Source organism: Numida meleagris, chromosome 4 (assembly GCF_002078875.1).
Source record: "Numida meleagris isolate 19003 breed g44 Domestic line chromosome 4, NumMel1.0, whole genome shotgun sequence".
NCBI lineage: Eukaryota > Metazoa > Chordata > Aves > Galliformes > Numididae > Numida > Numida meleagris.
Genome location: NC_034412.1, coordinates 56,593,254 through 56,607,314, shown reverse-complemented (window position 1 = coordinate 56,607,314; position 14,061 = coordinate 56,593,254). Strand labels below are relative to the sequence as shown.

Below are 14,061 nucleotides of genomic sequence, written 5' to 3'. Positions count from 1 at the left end.
TAATGAGAAGCCAATTCTTATTTATAGCCATCTCATGATGCAGATGGTGTTTATACTGCAGTACTGTCCGGTATGCTGGGTAATACTTCAGAGAGAATGGGAAGAAATGCAGAGAAACTGACTCAGGGTTGAGGTTAGGAAGCTAAAGTCCAAATGGAACTGGATCTTGCAAGGGATGTCAAAGATGAAAAGAAGGATTTTCTGAAGGAAATGGGTGACAAGAGGAAGACCAGAGGAAAATGTGGACCTGCAGCTGAATGAGTCAGGGGATTTGGTGGCACAGGACAGAGGGAAGGCTGAGGTACTGAATGGCTCCTTGGCCTCGCTCCTTATTAGTAAGAATGGGCTTTGGGGAATCCCAGGCCTTAGAGACTAAGTGAAAGTGTAGAGCAAGGAGGAAGTACTCTTGGTACAAGAGGATCAGGTCAGGCAGTACTTAAGAAAACTGAACTTGCTTATAAGTCCATAGGCCCTGATAGAATGCATCCATGATTGCTGAGGCTGCTCCATCTTTGAATGATGATGGTGATCAGCAATGCCCAAGAACTGGAGGGAAGCGTATGTTACTCTGTCAATAGTATCTACAAGATGGGAACCTGGGGAACTACAGGCTGGTTACCTTCATCTTAATCCCTGGAAAGGTGATTGAGCTGTTAATCCTGGGAATGCTTCCAGGCACATGAAGGACATCAGGAGTAGTCAGTATGGATTCACCAAGGGGAAATTGTGCTTGACCAACCTGATAAACTTATGATGAAATGACTGGCTGGGTAGATAAGAGGAGAGCAGTGGATGTTGTCTACTCAGATTTCAGTGAGACTTTTGGTACTCATTCCCATTAGATCTTCCTGAGAAGCTGCTAAAAGTATGGGCTGTGTGGTTTGACAGTGAGGTGGATTAAAAGCTGGCTGAATGGCCAGGCCCTGAAGGCAGGGATCAGTGGCACAAAGCTTTGTTGAGGTGTTCCTGGAGGGTCAGTACTGAGACTGATTCTGTTTAGCAACTTCATTAACGAAGAAGCTTTTTCTGGCTGTAAACAGAATGCTGGCTGGAAGAGTTACCTCTTTATGGAAGCTGGACCCTCAAGTTGGGAAGCTGTGTATAAAAGGCTGCTGCTCAGGGCTTTTTGCCTTTTTTTCCCCCCCAAAATCTAACATAAATAAGCTGTTTAGTGATATATTTTGCTTACAGCTTTCGGATTGTTTCTTCCCTTTTTCATTCCTGAAGCTGAATGACAATGTATACACATGCATTGTACGTCAGCATTTCTGCCAGAATTCCTTGACATAGTTTGTCACAGAAAACTGGTCCCAATCCCACCTTGTCCCTCTGTTATCTAAAACTATTAAAAAATGCACATGTAAATTATATATATTTACGCTTGCTGAAGCATTTCTCCATGAGGAGACGCTAGAGTTTTGCAAGCAAAATATTTGAGTCTGGAACACAAGGCTTACTTAATGGCCCAACTTGAACACTGCATAGAAAGGAGAGGAAATAAATATGTTCCTGCATTTTAAAAACAGTTGCAATTAGCTGATGGAAGGGACTCAAAGACTATAGCTGTGATCCAGATGCCATCTCATAAGAACTTAAATGAATGTGTTGGCAGCTGAAATTGCTGAGCATTTGCAAATATTTGAGATACGAAGTGACTGACAATGATGTGATTTATTTGAGAAATCATTAGGGGTAGGTTGAAATAGAGAAGTAAGTATCAAACAGCTCTGCTTGGAGGAGTGATGCATGATGAAATGAATTTGCTTTCCTCAAATGATCAAAGGATAGATGCAGTTGGCCTTAGTGTGGAATACAGGGCAGTAGCTTGAGTTAACAAAACTGGTCTGCACATGATCAAAGAAATTCAGAGTAGCCATCCAGATTACCCTTAGAGATTAAAGAAGGTGGCACTGACCTTATGAAACACAGTTAAGGAAGAAACAGAGTTCTGGACAGCACTGTATGCAGGAGATTAATGTACTTCACTATTAAATGATACATTAATACAGTGATTTTCATCATTATATCCATTATTGTGTTTGTACCTTGAACGAATGTGCATTTAATGAGTGAAGTGCTGAATGTGAACCCTTGAACTATAGTAATGTCCATACCTGCTAGCATAGATCCTGATCCAAAATGACACGCTGGAAAAGGAGAAGTGAGAATGAAGAGCAAATGGATGCTTTAATGGCTTTTGAGCTCAGTTCAGGTCTGTCAAACACCTTCTGTATGACCTTGAGTAAGTTATTCAAGGGCTAGGTTTTCACAAAGCACTCTGGTGCCTGCAAATGTATCCAAGTCACTAGCCCAAGTTTGTGCTGTGACTACTAAAGCTCCTGACCGAGTGTCTCAAGGAGATAAGCCAGTTCCTCTTCAGATCTGCTGATTCTTACTGATATAAGGAAAAGATCGTTTCATTAATATTGTAAGGACGTTGTCCTTGATCTAGAAGAGCCATAATCAATTCAGCAATCTTTATCTGCATCTTTAACATCTCTTCTGCTTCTATCTGCCTGTACAGGAGTGGTAACACTGCTCTCCCTAACAGGGGTAGGTTGGGAAGATGGATTCAAGAACGTGAGGTGCTGAGCTATTGCTGTTAGTGAATGCGAATAGCTTATGATGAGAAATGTGGAAGTGAGTCTGTTATTAAATTTATACAGGTCTAACAATGTAATCAAATTAGCCTTTGCACTTTCTCCTGTGCTCCACTCTCTACATTAGAGTATCTTCATAAATCTCTTCAAAGCTATTTCATTTGTTCCCTTTAATGCTCTCCTGGTGTGATGCAAAGAAACACCTAAATACTTGGTAAGTAGTGAGTGGGCTGCAAGCACTAACAGCTGTATCTTCTGTTATGCTTGGTGCTCAGGAGTGCAACTTAGATCATTTTGCTGATCAGTATAAGTGAGATTAGTACATGTGATGATGCATGTTGAGCCCTCTGGGCCTTTGCTCACAGATGGACAGTATGATTTTACACATAGGATCTGGCTCCATGGGGTCACTACAGTGAAGTGATAGAAAGGAGCAGTGACACAGCATTTGCAAACAAGAGTGCTACCAGGTTGAGGGCATTTTACCAGGACCAAAGGCTGGTGATGAAGCACTCCAAAATAAAATGCCAGGCTGAAATGTCAGGCTTTCTGTAAGCCTGTTCTGTCTGAAACCAATATTCACATACTTTTCCCATGGATTTTCACAGCTTTGGATCTAATTTCAGCCTGTAAATGAACAGATTTTAAGTGCTCAGTTTCCAGTAGCTCCTGTGGTTGATTTTTTTTTGGGGGGGGAGGGGTGTGAGAGGGAGGTTGGAAGAAAAATTGGTGCTGGAACCACAGAAACGTTGGGGTTTTGAACTTGTGCAGGCGGTGCTTTATTTACCACTTTCTCATTTTTCTTCATGCAAATACTGGTTTGTTGGTTAACACCTTTCTCTGTGCTGAAATATGAAGATTTCAGCAGTGCCTGAGGGGCACAATCACTGAGATACCTCATTTGGCCAAGGGGTGGCCCACCTGCACTTGTCCAACATTCCTGTCCCTGCTGATCCCTGGTACTGATCTTTCTATTGTCTGCTGGGGCTAGCTACTGCTTTCTGCATTCCTACACAGGCTGCTGTGGAGTTTCTTGAACACAGCCATTTTGTGATAAAACTGTACTTGCAGTCGTATTACAGATCAAAATGCATCTATCTGCTGTGCAAAGCTGCTTACTGCTCCCAGACTCCTTTTGCTTTTAATATGCATTTGTTTTTCTGAATAGAAGGCAGACCTTCTATTTCAAGGGGCTTTTTTTTTGGGGGGGGGGGGGGAACACAGTAATTAGTAAGTTTTGTGAGGGTATTCCTTAAAGGTGTCATCTTCTCTGGCTCATCTGGGGGAAAAAAAGACCTTTCAAAGGAAAATGGAAATGTTTATATGCCTAACTAATTAAACAATTTGTTGTATTACAGTAGGGCTTCTATTCCATTAACGTAATGAAGACATGGCTTCAGTGGGACTGTTTACATTTATAGTATGAAATTGAACCTTTTCTCACACAGTGGCCCTACTGAATACGGAGATGCACTAAATATGATCCCCCTACACTTTAGCAAAGATAAGGATACAGGGAGTGTATTAGTTGGCAGCTTTGGGTTCCTGAAATAATCTGAAGGATAAACTCTTCTATTGTTTCAGTGTGCTCCCTTTACTATAGGATAAACAGTATACCAATGAAATGGTAATGCAGAATCAGAAGATGGTCAGAGCACAGAAATGACACACAAGAAATTACATATGTAGTAGATAAATGAAATTGAACTTGTAAAACTGAGCTTTTGCATATCTATGGGAAATAATCAGAAATGCACTAACTCAAAAGGTGTCTGGTTCAAAAAATAGTTTATATTATGTGTAATAGCTGACAGCAAATTAGATATGACATGGCAAGGTATGTGGGGCAAAGCTGTCATTTTCTGATACCATACGCAAAAGCATTCTAGAGCTAGTTGCTTATTATGGCTTTAGTATGATTGCACTTCTGGGCAAACTATTATGAGATGTTGGGAAAACTGGAGGGGGTTTGGAGTATAACAGTATTACTAACACTAGAAATGACTCATGAGAAAAATTTAAAGGATGAAATACAAGACCTTAGCTAAGCAATGATTAAGAGGGTACACCGTTTGCAGAAGTGAAAAGGCTTAAATGTCAGGGGCAGAAAGGAATTAATGAGATGCAAAAAGAATAACTTGAACACATTGCCGAATATAGTATGGGGACAAATGGCACGAGCCTGAGATAGCTGAATAGTTTGAGACCCCCTAGCTTGTGATTTTTTTAATAATAATTCTATTTGAATCTATGATGTACTCTTTGGTAGGAGATGGGAAGGCATCCCACAAGAATATCCAGCTTCTTTTTGGTTACTCACCTTTTCTGATGCATGAGTGCTGGTGAACACTGGACAACTTCCTACTGCTCAGGAGCTGCTGAGGGAGATGTTTCTGAACAAGAGATGTGCAGCGTTTTGTCCTCTCTCTGCTTGGCTGCTGTGGCTGAGCTAGGAAGATGGGGTATGTGTTCAGTGTAGGATGCCTTTGCTGTTGACAGAAGCCTACCAGGAGTGCTGCAGCACTGTGCTAATTTTTCTGTCTTCTCTTGAAGGGCTGACTGCATGCACTGAAGAGGCAAAAGGCAGGAGAGGATTGCCTGCTGCAGATAACAAAAAAGATGGGTGGCAAAACCAGGAGTTGCAGGAAGCTAAACAGAATCCATAAGTGCACAAAGTTGCAGAGGGGCTGAGACAATCATTTTATAATGCTGAATTTATTTATTTTTTTTAACAGGACTCGATGACAACTTGGGTAATGAGGTTGGGATGCTGTTCCTGTGCCACGGGAAGGATAGAGAACAAACCAAATTTCTTGGAATTAGAGCTGGTTTCCTCCCAGAGGGGGGAAAAAAGCAGCTGTGATGCAACCTGGAGCATGGTGGATGCTCTTTAATAGGTTATGAATCACATGAAACTCATCTCAGTGTTTCCCAGAAAATTAAGATGTCGCTAACATATCATCTGAAATGCCCCTAAATTACAAGCCTGCCAGTTCAAACAGTAGTTAATGACTGTCAAATAGCAGCTGAAAATGGGGAGCAAACAAGTTTTTGACATGAGACTGTGATAAGAGACAAGTCTTGCCCCTCAGCTGGCAGAAGCTCCCATGGATCTTGGCTTTTTTTTTGTTCTTTGTCATGCTATCCCTTTCAATATGCCAGCAAGGTGCTGTTTCTGAGATCATTGTTGTTCTTTGCCTTGATTTCTGGGGGGCAAAACCTATGGTGCTTAGTGGAAAAGCACTGGCATGAATATACTACATGAGGCTATTCCCACATTAAATCTGATGCAGGGCTGTGGTCTGATGTTCTCAGTCACAACAATTTATCTGTTCAAGCAGCTATATGACGGGGATGGTTCTGATGGCATACCTTAGCTCCTTTTGAGCTACAGATGAGTAGGCAATCTGAGTAGTGAAGATCTGACCCATTGCCATAAACAGATGCGTGCTGTTCCTTTCATTTAGTCATGACTTCAGTTATGTACTTCATGCTGTAAAGCAAAGCCCCTTCCTTGTCCTCCTGGTGGCAGTAAAAATGTTGGATTGCTCGTGAGGTACGGCATCCTCTTGCATCAGGAACAAATGCTTCTGAAAATGATACAGGCCAGGATTACATATATGTTTTGGTGATAGTCCAAATGGTTCATATATGATACAAGGGTGCAGAGATACACATCGTCTAGCTGCTGCATGAGTAAACAGTGAGTGATGCCACTGTAGAGAGCTCTGTGTAATCAGAACTTCCTGGTTAAAGACTGAATGCATAGAAAACTGGGCATCTGGGTCTCCTCTTAACACTGGGACTTTGTGATGTAACTTGCAGTTTGCTTGAAGCCCTGAACCTGAAACTTGCCCTGTGGAGAGAGCCTTGCTTTTAATGCATTTGCAGTACTCAGTCTTCAGTACTGTCTTTCTAGCATGAACAAACAGGCCAAAATCTTGCCACTGGGGAAATGCAAGATAAAATTGATAGGGTCAGTGTGGCCTTTTACAGTGTTATGATTTAGACAATCCCACAATGTGGCTGTCAGCCTCATCCGGAGCTGAGGAGGCTGAAAGGCCTCCCCACAGAGCAGCAACATGGAGGAGGCACCACAAGGTTGTCCTTCACCTCTACTGCTGGTGCACCTCTGTGGCTCAGCTTTGTTGTTATTTAGTTATCTGGAGTCAGTCTCCTCCAGGGCTTCAGGTGAAGAAACCTCCAACAAATAAGTTTTGGTATGTTTTGGGGTTGTGTATTGTGTTGGTGGTTGTTTTTTTTTTTTTTTTTTCTTCAGGAAGGAGCGCCAATTAGGGCCCTGTCTTGACCAAAAGTCAGAGAACTTTCACCAAAGCATTCAAAGCTGCACCCTGCCCGCAGAAGGGTGGAGCATACCTGAACAACGGTATTCCACCTGCCAGAAATGTACCTAGTTGTACACCAGCTTGCGATGTTCTTGTGGTATTTTTGTTTTTGTGGATGTTAACCACTCTTTCTCTGAGGTTTGCTGTGAAATCTTGACTCCGTGAGATGAGGGAAGCGTGAAACCGTGGCTGAGGGCACTCGCACGGCGCGAGGCTGAGAGGAAACGCGGGGCTGCCCCTCAGGAACCCGCAGCCACCCCAAGGGACCGCCATTTTGGGGCCAGCAGCCGAGGCGCCCCGCGTCGCGGAGAGCTCCGTTCCCGCACGGGGCGGCACCGGCGGGTCCGCCCCGTCAGGGGCGTCTCCTCGGCGGCGGCACGGGGCCGCCTCCCCCGTCCCCGCCTCCCGGCTCCCCAGTCGCGCCGGCGGCTGGACGGGAGCGGAGCGGAGCCGCGGCGCGCTGCCTGCCCGCCCCGTCCCGACCCGACCCATGCGCTGAGGGGCGGCGGGATGGGGCTGCGGGGCGGTGGCGGCCGTGCCGGGGGACCGGCTCCCGGCTGGACGTGCCTGCTGCTGTGCGCCGCGCTCCGGAGCCTGCTGGCCAGCCCGGGCAGCGAGGGTGAGCGGGGACGGGGCGGCCGGGGCAGAGCCCTACGTCGGGCCGGTTTTATTCGATTCCGTAACGTTTTTGCCGGGGTGAACGGGGGAAGCGAGCGAACGCGTTCTGCCGCGCGCGGGCGGCTCGCACAGGTGCGCGTGCAGCCGGGCATTTGCACAGGTGCACGGGCTGCGCGCGAGGAGCTCGCAGTGCCCGCGGGGCTCCCGCTCACCGCAGCGCGCCGACTTCGTGCCTCGGAACGCAGCCGCGCTCAGCCCGCATCGCCGCATCGCCGAGCTCTGTTGCTTCGGGGCGTCTGAAATCCCCGGGAAGCCGACAGCCGTAAATTTACGTTCAGCTCTCCTGTGTCCAGCGGGGCACTTCCATGCTTTTTTATTTTCCCCCTTTTTTATTGTTTTTTTTTTTGTTTTGTTTTTTGTTTTTTTTTTTTTTGGCATCCTTAGGCAGGCTGTGGTCGGAAAGCAGTGCATGGGGCAGTTGAGCATCCCGGAGGGGGATGCCGGCTGCTTTTTTGTGATGCGCAGTAACTGTGATTCGCAGGCATTTGCGAAAGTCCTTTGGAGGGAGGAGAGATTGGGGGTGGGGGGGGCGGCGGGCGGCGGGAAGAGCATCGCCAGAATGTCAAAGATGTGGCCCGAGGTGACCGGTGAGCTGTAATTTGTTGTGGCAGAGTGCAAATAATGTCAATCGTGACTCAAACGAGAAGTACAGAGGGAGGGGAAAACGCTGCTCTTTTGAGTGCAAAGATATTTCACGTTAAATATTAGGAAAAACCTCAGAGTGGTGATGCAGTGGCACAGGCTGCCCAGGGAGGTGGTGCAGTCACTGTCCCCAGAGGTGTTCAAGAACCGTGGAGATGTGGCACTGGGGGACGTGGTCAGTGAGCATGGTGCTATGGGCTGGGGATCTTAGAGGTCTTTTCCAGCCTTGCTGGTTCTGTGTTTAGGATCCAGGAAATGCATTGCTTTGGGCATTCCTGGAAATGGCTTTGGCTCTCCCTGGGTGGGACAGTAGCGGGCCCTGTCCTGCACCTCCGCACTGCTCTGGCCTCTGTCAGCTGACTGCTGCTGAGCAGCCCCGCTCCTGGGAAGGGCTCACCTGCTGAGGTCCATATGCGCTCACATACGACATTGATTTGGGTTTGAAAAGTTGAATTTGGCTGCTTAAAGGCTCTGCAGAGAGTGCCCCTCCCCTGGGGTTGGCTGTCCTGCCCATCTGGTGGGAAGCCTTGCCTTTGCTGGGGCAGAGGTGTCTGTCTCAAAGCCGAGAATGTTTTCAGAAGTTGTTCGCATTGGTTGTCGTGGGTCTTGCTATTATCCCTCATTCTGCTCAGCATGGTTAAAAAACAACTAGTGATATCGGTATGTAACATGTATGAACATTTGCCATCCTCTGTGCAACTACATAATTGCTATTTTCACAAACTCCATCATGTTTTTTGTTTCTCAAAAGCTTACTGTAATACACAGTGGCATTGTAGGACAAGATATGTGCAGTTAGCAACTCCCTGTGCCCGAGTTCCTATCGTACCCTCTAGCAGACGCAGACTTTGGGGAAAGCGCTTTAAAAATCTATGCTAAAATTTGGAAGGAGAAAAGCATGAGTTGTGTTTGGGATCCATAGTCTGAAAACAGCTTTTGGGAAGCACAGCTGAGTATCAGCAGCTCCTGACATTTTTTTGTGGAAGTATTGTAAATGTCCATTAGGTATTTCCAGCTACAGATTACAGAGTATCCACTGGGGAAACTGAATTAAATTTCTGCCATGTTTTCCTCTGAAAGGGGAAATAAAACCAATTTTTATTTCTGTTGCTTTTTTCTCAAACTGTGTATTAAAAGCCAGACGTGCTGTGAAGGATGAGGGCTCAACACTATTTCACATTCCGGGTATTGTTTAGCTGTTAACAGAGTTCATTCGTTAGAATTAGAGGTTTCCCTCCTCCCTTTGACTGCTTTTACAAATTCAGAAACCTGTCACAATGAAAATATTCCAAAGAGTACTGAGAAAATATTGCATATAATTTGGAAAGGCCAGTATTTCGCAAGTAGCTTACTGCTTTCAGATGCACTGCCTATGAAAATGCGTAGGGAGCTGCTGCCCTCAAGTTACCATTGTGCTTGAATGAACGTAGCGCTTTCCGCAGAAACAAAATACGTTTGGGTATTGTGATAGCAATCTGAAACACATTGCTTCAGCCCAGGAGGGGGGGGAAACATTGTTGATACTGTAATTACTTGGATTATATATTTAGGGTAGCCTTGCAATTTTGAAACAACAGCGTGGGTGAGCCTGAATAGATGTGCTGTGTGGACCGAGTCTCTTTTTTTTCCGCTGGCAGCAACTTGCAACCTGTCCCAGGACCAGCCCTGCCATGAGCGAATGGTTCCCTGCACCTCCTTTAGTTTAGAAATACATGTTTTAAATCATTCTGTTCTTGGTGCTAGGGCTTGAGAAGTGGCTTTTATAAATTATTTATGTGAAATATAGAAGGAACAAAGGAATTGTCTGGAGACATGCACCCCACGCCTCCTGTCCCCCCGAACTTCAGCATGATTTGTTACACGCAGCCTGGGGGTTTGGACTGGTTTTCAGGTCGTCACCAAGATGACCTCAAAAAGTGCCACGTGGCACTTCCTAAATTAATAGGAATTTCCTAAATTCCTAAAATAATGGAGTACCGCAGATCTTCTGAGTGCTTGTAACAAAGTAACTCAACAACTTGCAAGCATAATTGACATTAAATAGGAAGTGTATTTCACTTCAAGGGCTTGTCTGCATAAGTGAGTACTGAGGAGGAGGTGCTATCACAATGGGTGATATTAAAGCTGATGAGAGGAAATACAGTTTCAAGTAATGACATTGGCTTAGAGAGAAGGTGAGAAAGGCAAAGTGTCTATGACTTTGTGGTATGTGTTGCATTGGTTTTAGGGATTTAAGCTAAAGATCAGCCTTTTAGTCCTAAACTCCTGCATTTGATCCTCCTCCTCTGAATTCTCGTGGGGATTTTTGAAGCTCAGTTTCTCTTGATGTATCATTTTTAATTTGAATAAATGAATAAGTGAGTGCAATTAAAGGGGTGGGTCTGGTAGAGGCAAAAATAGCGGAAGGTGGTAATTTACAGATTATTCCTGACAGAGCCTGGAATGAGCCTACCTGTTCTAAGTGTGTTGACTTGAGTGTGTTTTGTTCCATACTGACATATAATTTCTGTAGTGGAGCACTGGATAAATGAATATTTAGGTATAACATCACAGTGTTTATCATTAACCATTGAATGCAGTCCTTTTTCAATGAGTTTTTCATGCGTTTTGTAGAAGCAGGTGTGAAAATCCTCTCAGTTTTTTTATCCGTCTATTTCTATTACTCTAATGCTTTGGGTAAAAATATATATGAGAATTTTATTTATTTATTTATTTTTGCTTATATAACTCTTACTAACTTAGTTGCATCTGCTGTGCATTCACACGGCTATTGCATTTTTTGCAGTTGTGTAGGTGCTAGGTGCAGGTAGCACATGCATGTGTTGTGTATGCACAGTGGGCAATCCTGGACATATTGCACTCTGCTCAGCAGAGTTCTGAGAGGAATTTATTCTTTTTGTGTATTGGAGTAGTTCCTTATATGCTTTCTGTAACAGCACTGCATAGCCTTGGTGCTGTACATTTATTTTAGTTATAGGAGCAATCCCATTAACTTTAAAATTTACTGCGGTGGAATTACTGGAATGAGGAGGGACAACTCATGTCTAATGGTCTTTTTGGGATCTGTCTGATGTGATGTATGGCTTTTCAAGAGGTTTAGAATGACTCAGTCATGATTTTATAATGGAAACTGCTATCCTTTTGACAGTAAAACGGCATTTGAAACGCAGCACTTTCAAGTATATGACTAAAAGCATTGCTGCCTAATGACACATGTTTTATTTAATAAAAAAAAAGGAAATAAGCAATAAGTAAAATTGACTACAGTACAATACTTGTTTGCTTTTGAGGTATATTTTAAAAATCGTAATAAATAGTGGAAAACTGGCAAACTATCTTAAACAGAACTGCTGACAGGCCGTCAGCTTACAGCATCATAAATGTTGACACCATAATTTGAAGCATAAAGCAGCTATTTGCAAATCAATTTACAGGTGGATAAACTGACAGGTACCATGGGGGAGCAGGAACAGTCAGTGGGCTTATCTGGCAGTTTCTGCTGCCTCCTCCCTTCCCTCTCCCGTGGTTACCTCATGTTTTGGCCTCACCAGAATGTTCCTCATCCATCTCCTTATCTGCTCTTCAGTTGCTGTGAAATAAGGAAACCAAATCTCACTAATACAGACATGTTTATTCTTTGTAGTAAATACAGAAATAAACATTTTGTAGCAAACAATGGGAGGGAAGGTGGGATCAGGATTTCATGAAATGTTTCAGAAATTGGAAGGCTGGGATGGTTTATTATATGATGCCTTGTTCTGCAGTCTGGCTGGGTTTATGTTTTATTGTTCTGAGGATTTCTGTGTTACTCCTGCAGAAATCCCTGTTTCCACCATGCAGAGTTCTCAACCTGAGGGAGAGCAGCTGAGCAATGGTACTGGATCCTGCTGTGTTTCGGGTCTCACATAGAAGTGGGCTGGTAGATCCCCAATATTTCTGACTTGGAGTTGAAAGTAAGTCTTCAGCAGTCCTATAAGTGTACAGGGATGTATATTATTGAATAGAGACGAACTTCAGCAATTGCCAGGGATTGTCCTACATCCCTTAGTAAGGAGACACAGCCCCAAAAGAAGAAAGCAATTTTTTAATATAATTATTTAAAAATATTACCACTTTCTCTTGAGGGGTTATATATGAATCCGTACGTGGTGCAAGGGCAGAATGGGATGTAAAAAAGAAAAATGCACAGAGTTCATTTCGTAGGAGTACTGAATTTCTGTTATCAAGTGCTCTCCTTCTGTGGAAGAAAATTTTATGCAGCTTTTCAGTGGAAACTCAGACTGCTATCCATTACAAACGTTAAAAAAAAAAAAAAAGAAAGAAAAAAAACCCCAAAACTATATGCTTATAGTAAAACATCTAAATACAGATTTGAAATTTCCTGCCACAAGTGTATCTTTTTCACTACTGTAAGGGTTAGTGAGCTATGGGTTCTGATTTCAACCAGTGTGGTCTTGCACTAGGTATTTTTCCTTACTCAGACAGTGTTAGAATAGTGCACAGAAATACTGTGTTAATGGTTGTATTGGAATGAACCATTTTTTAAATAACTTAGTCCTTACTAAAGTCATTTTCTTTAATCTGTTCTGTAAAATTGCTATGTATTTTAAATCAGAAGTCTTTTTTCTTTGAAAACACATTTTGTATTTGACATGTCTGTGTATTTTTTGGGACGAAGGGAATGGAGAGATGAATTGTCCCCTGTTCATATGGTGCTTGTCCCTCACTCTGCTCTCTAGCTGGATGTAGAGGTGACAGATTTTGAGTGTTTGGTGCCCCAACAGCTCTCGTGGCTGGCTGTATTGACAGACTTGAGCACTGGCTCTCAGTAGCTTAGGTCTCCGTAGGGATTTATTACCCTTTTAGTTGCCTTTTTGACCTATTATTATCACTTTCAGTCTCAGTTCTGGTATTTGCTCTGGCTTTGGTCAGTGCAGTATCTGAGTCTCTCCGAAGGTTTAAGGCGCTTATCCTCCTGGAGGTAGAAAGCAATTATCCCTATCTTCTGTGGGGAGGCTGATGGAGAGGGGATGGGAGCACTGCCACTTGCAGCCTTGCAGCATGTGGCTTCTGGGTTCAGGAGGTGCAAGCAGGCTGCCCTGAGCTGTGTATACGGGCACAGCCTTCCTCTCCTTACAAATAGCAGTAAGATGCTTTGGGCCAGAAGTATTGCAGTGGGAGTGTTCAGCTCATACTGCAACAGTCTTGCTTGGAATGCGATGGTGGTGGAAAATGCTACCTTTTTTTCCCTCCCTCCCAGTATTTGAGCTGTGCAGGAGGTATGTAAGGAGTCTTTGGCCAATTTGAGCTTCTCAGGTGACCATTAGTTGGCTGGATGAAAGAGATCTCCTGGAGAAGGTGATGTAGCATGTACTGTCATGGCAGGTTGGGGAATACTTCTGTGAGAAGGTCTGGCAGCCTGAGGGGCAGGGCAGTTCCTGTCCCTCTTCTTTCCCCTGCCAAGCTCCCAAGTGGGGTGCATGTGGAGGGAAAATGGTTTTCCTTCTGGAGATTAAAAGCTACCTGCAAGCAGGTATTTTCAGATGTGCTATTTGGGATTCAGGTATGTAAATCCCTTGGTATTTACTCCAAGTCACCCAGAGAGCATGTAGAAGAGAGAGCAGAACCTTGAAATTGCAGGCTTCTGTGCCAACTTCTTCATTGCAGCATAGCAGGCAGTACTTGAAGTGTTTTGCAAATGTATCCGCTCCTTGCTTCTCTGATTTGAGTCATTTACTCTAAGGAAGAATTTGGAGCAACTAGTTTGGACTTTGTAATTCTCTGAAGGGACAGAG

General features: G+C 44.1%; 1 protein-coding gene across 13 annotated transcripts in view; it reads left to right on the top strand.

Annotated features, from left to right (window-relative positions):
* EPHA5 (EPH receptor A5) overlaps window positions 7,368-14,061 on the top strand; it is a 198,147-nt gene continuing 191,453 nt past the window's right edge. For all 13 annotated transcript variants that reach the window (XM_021394777.1, XM_021394779.1, XM_021394778.1 and 10 more), the window contains exon 1: window positions 7,368-7,565. In XM_021394777.1, coding sequence (XP_021250452.1) covers window positions 7,457-7,565 — 109 coding nt within the window. In that variant the 5' untranslated portion in view covers window positions 7,368-7,456. The remainder of the gene's footprint in view (window positions 7,566-14,061) is intronic.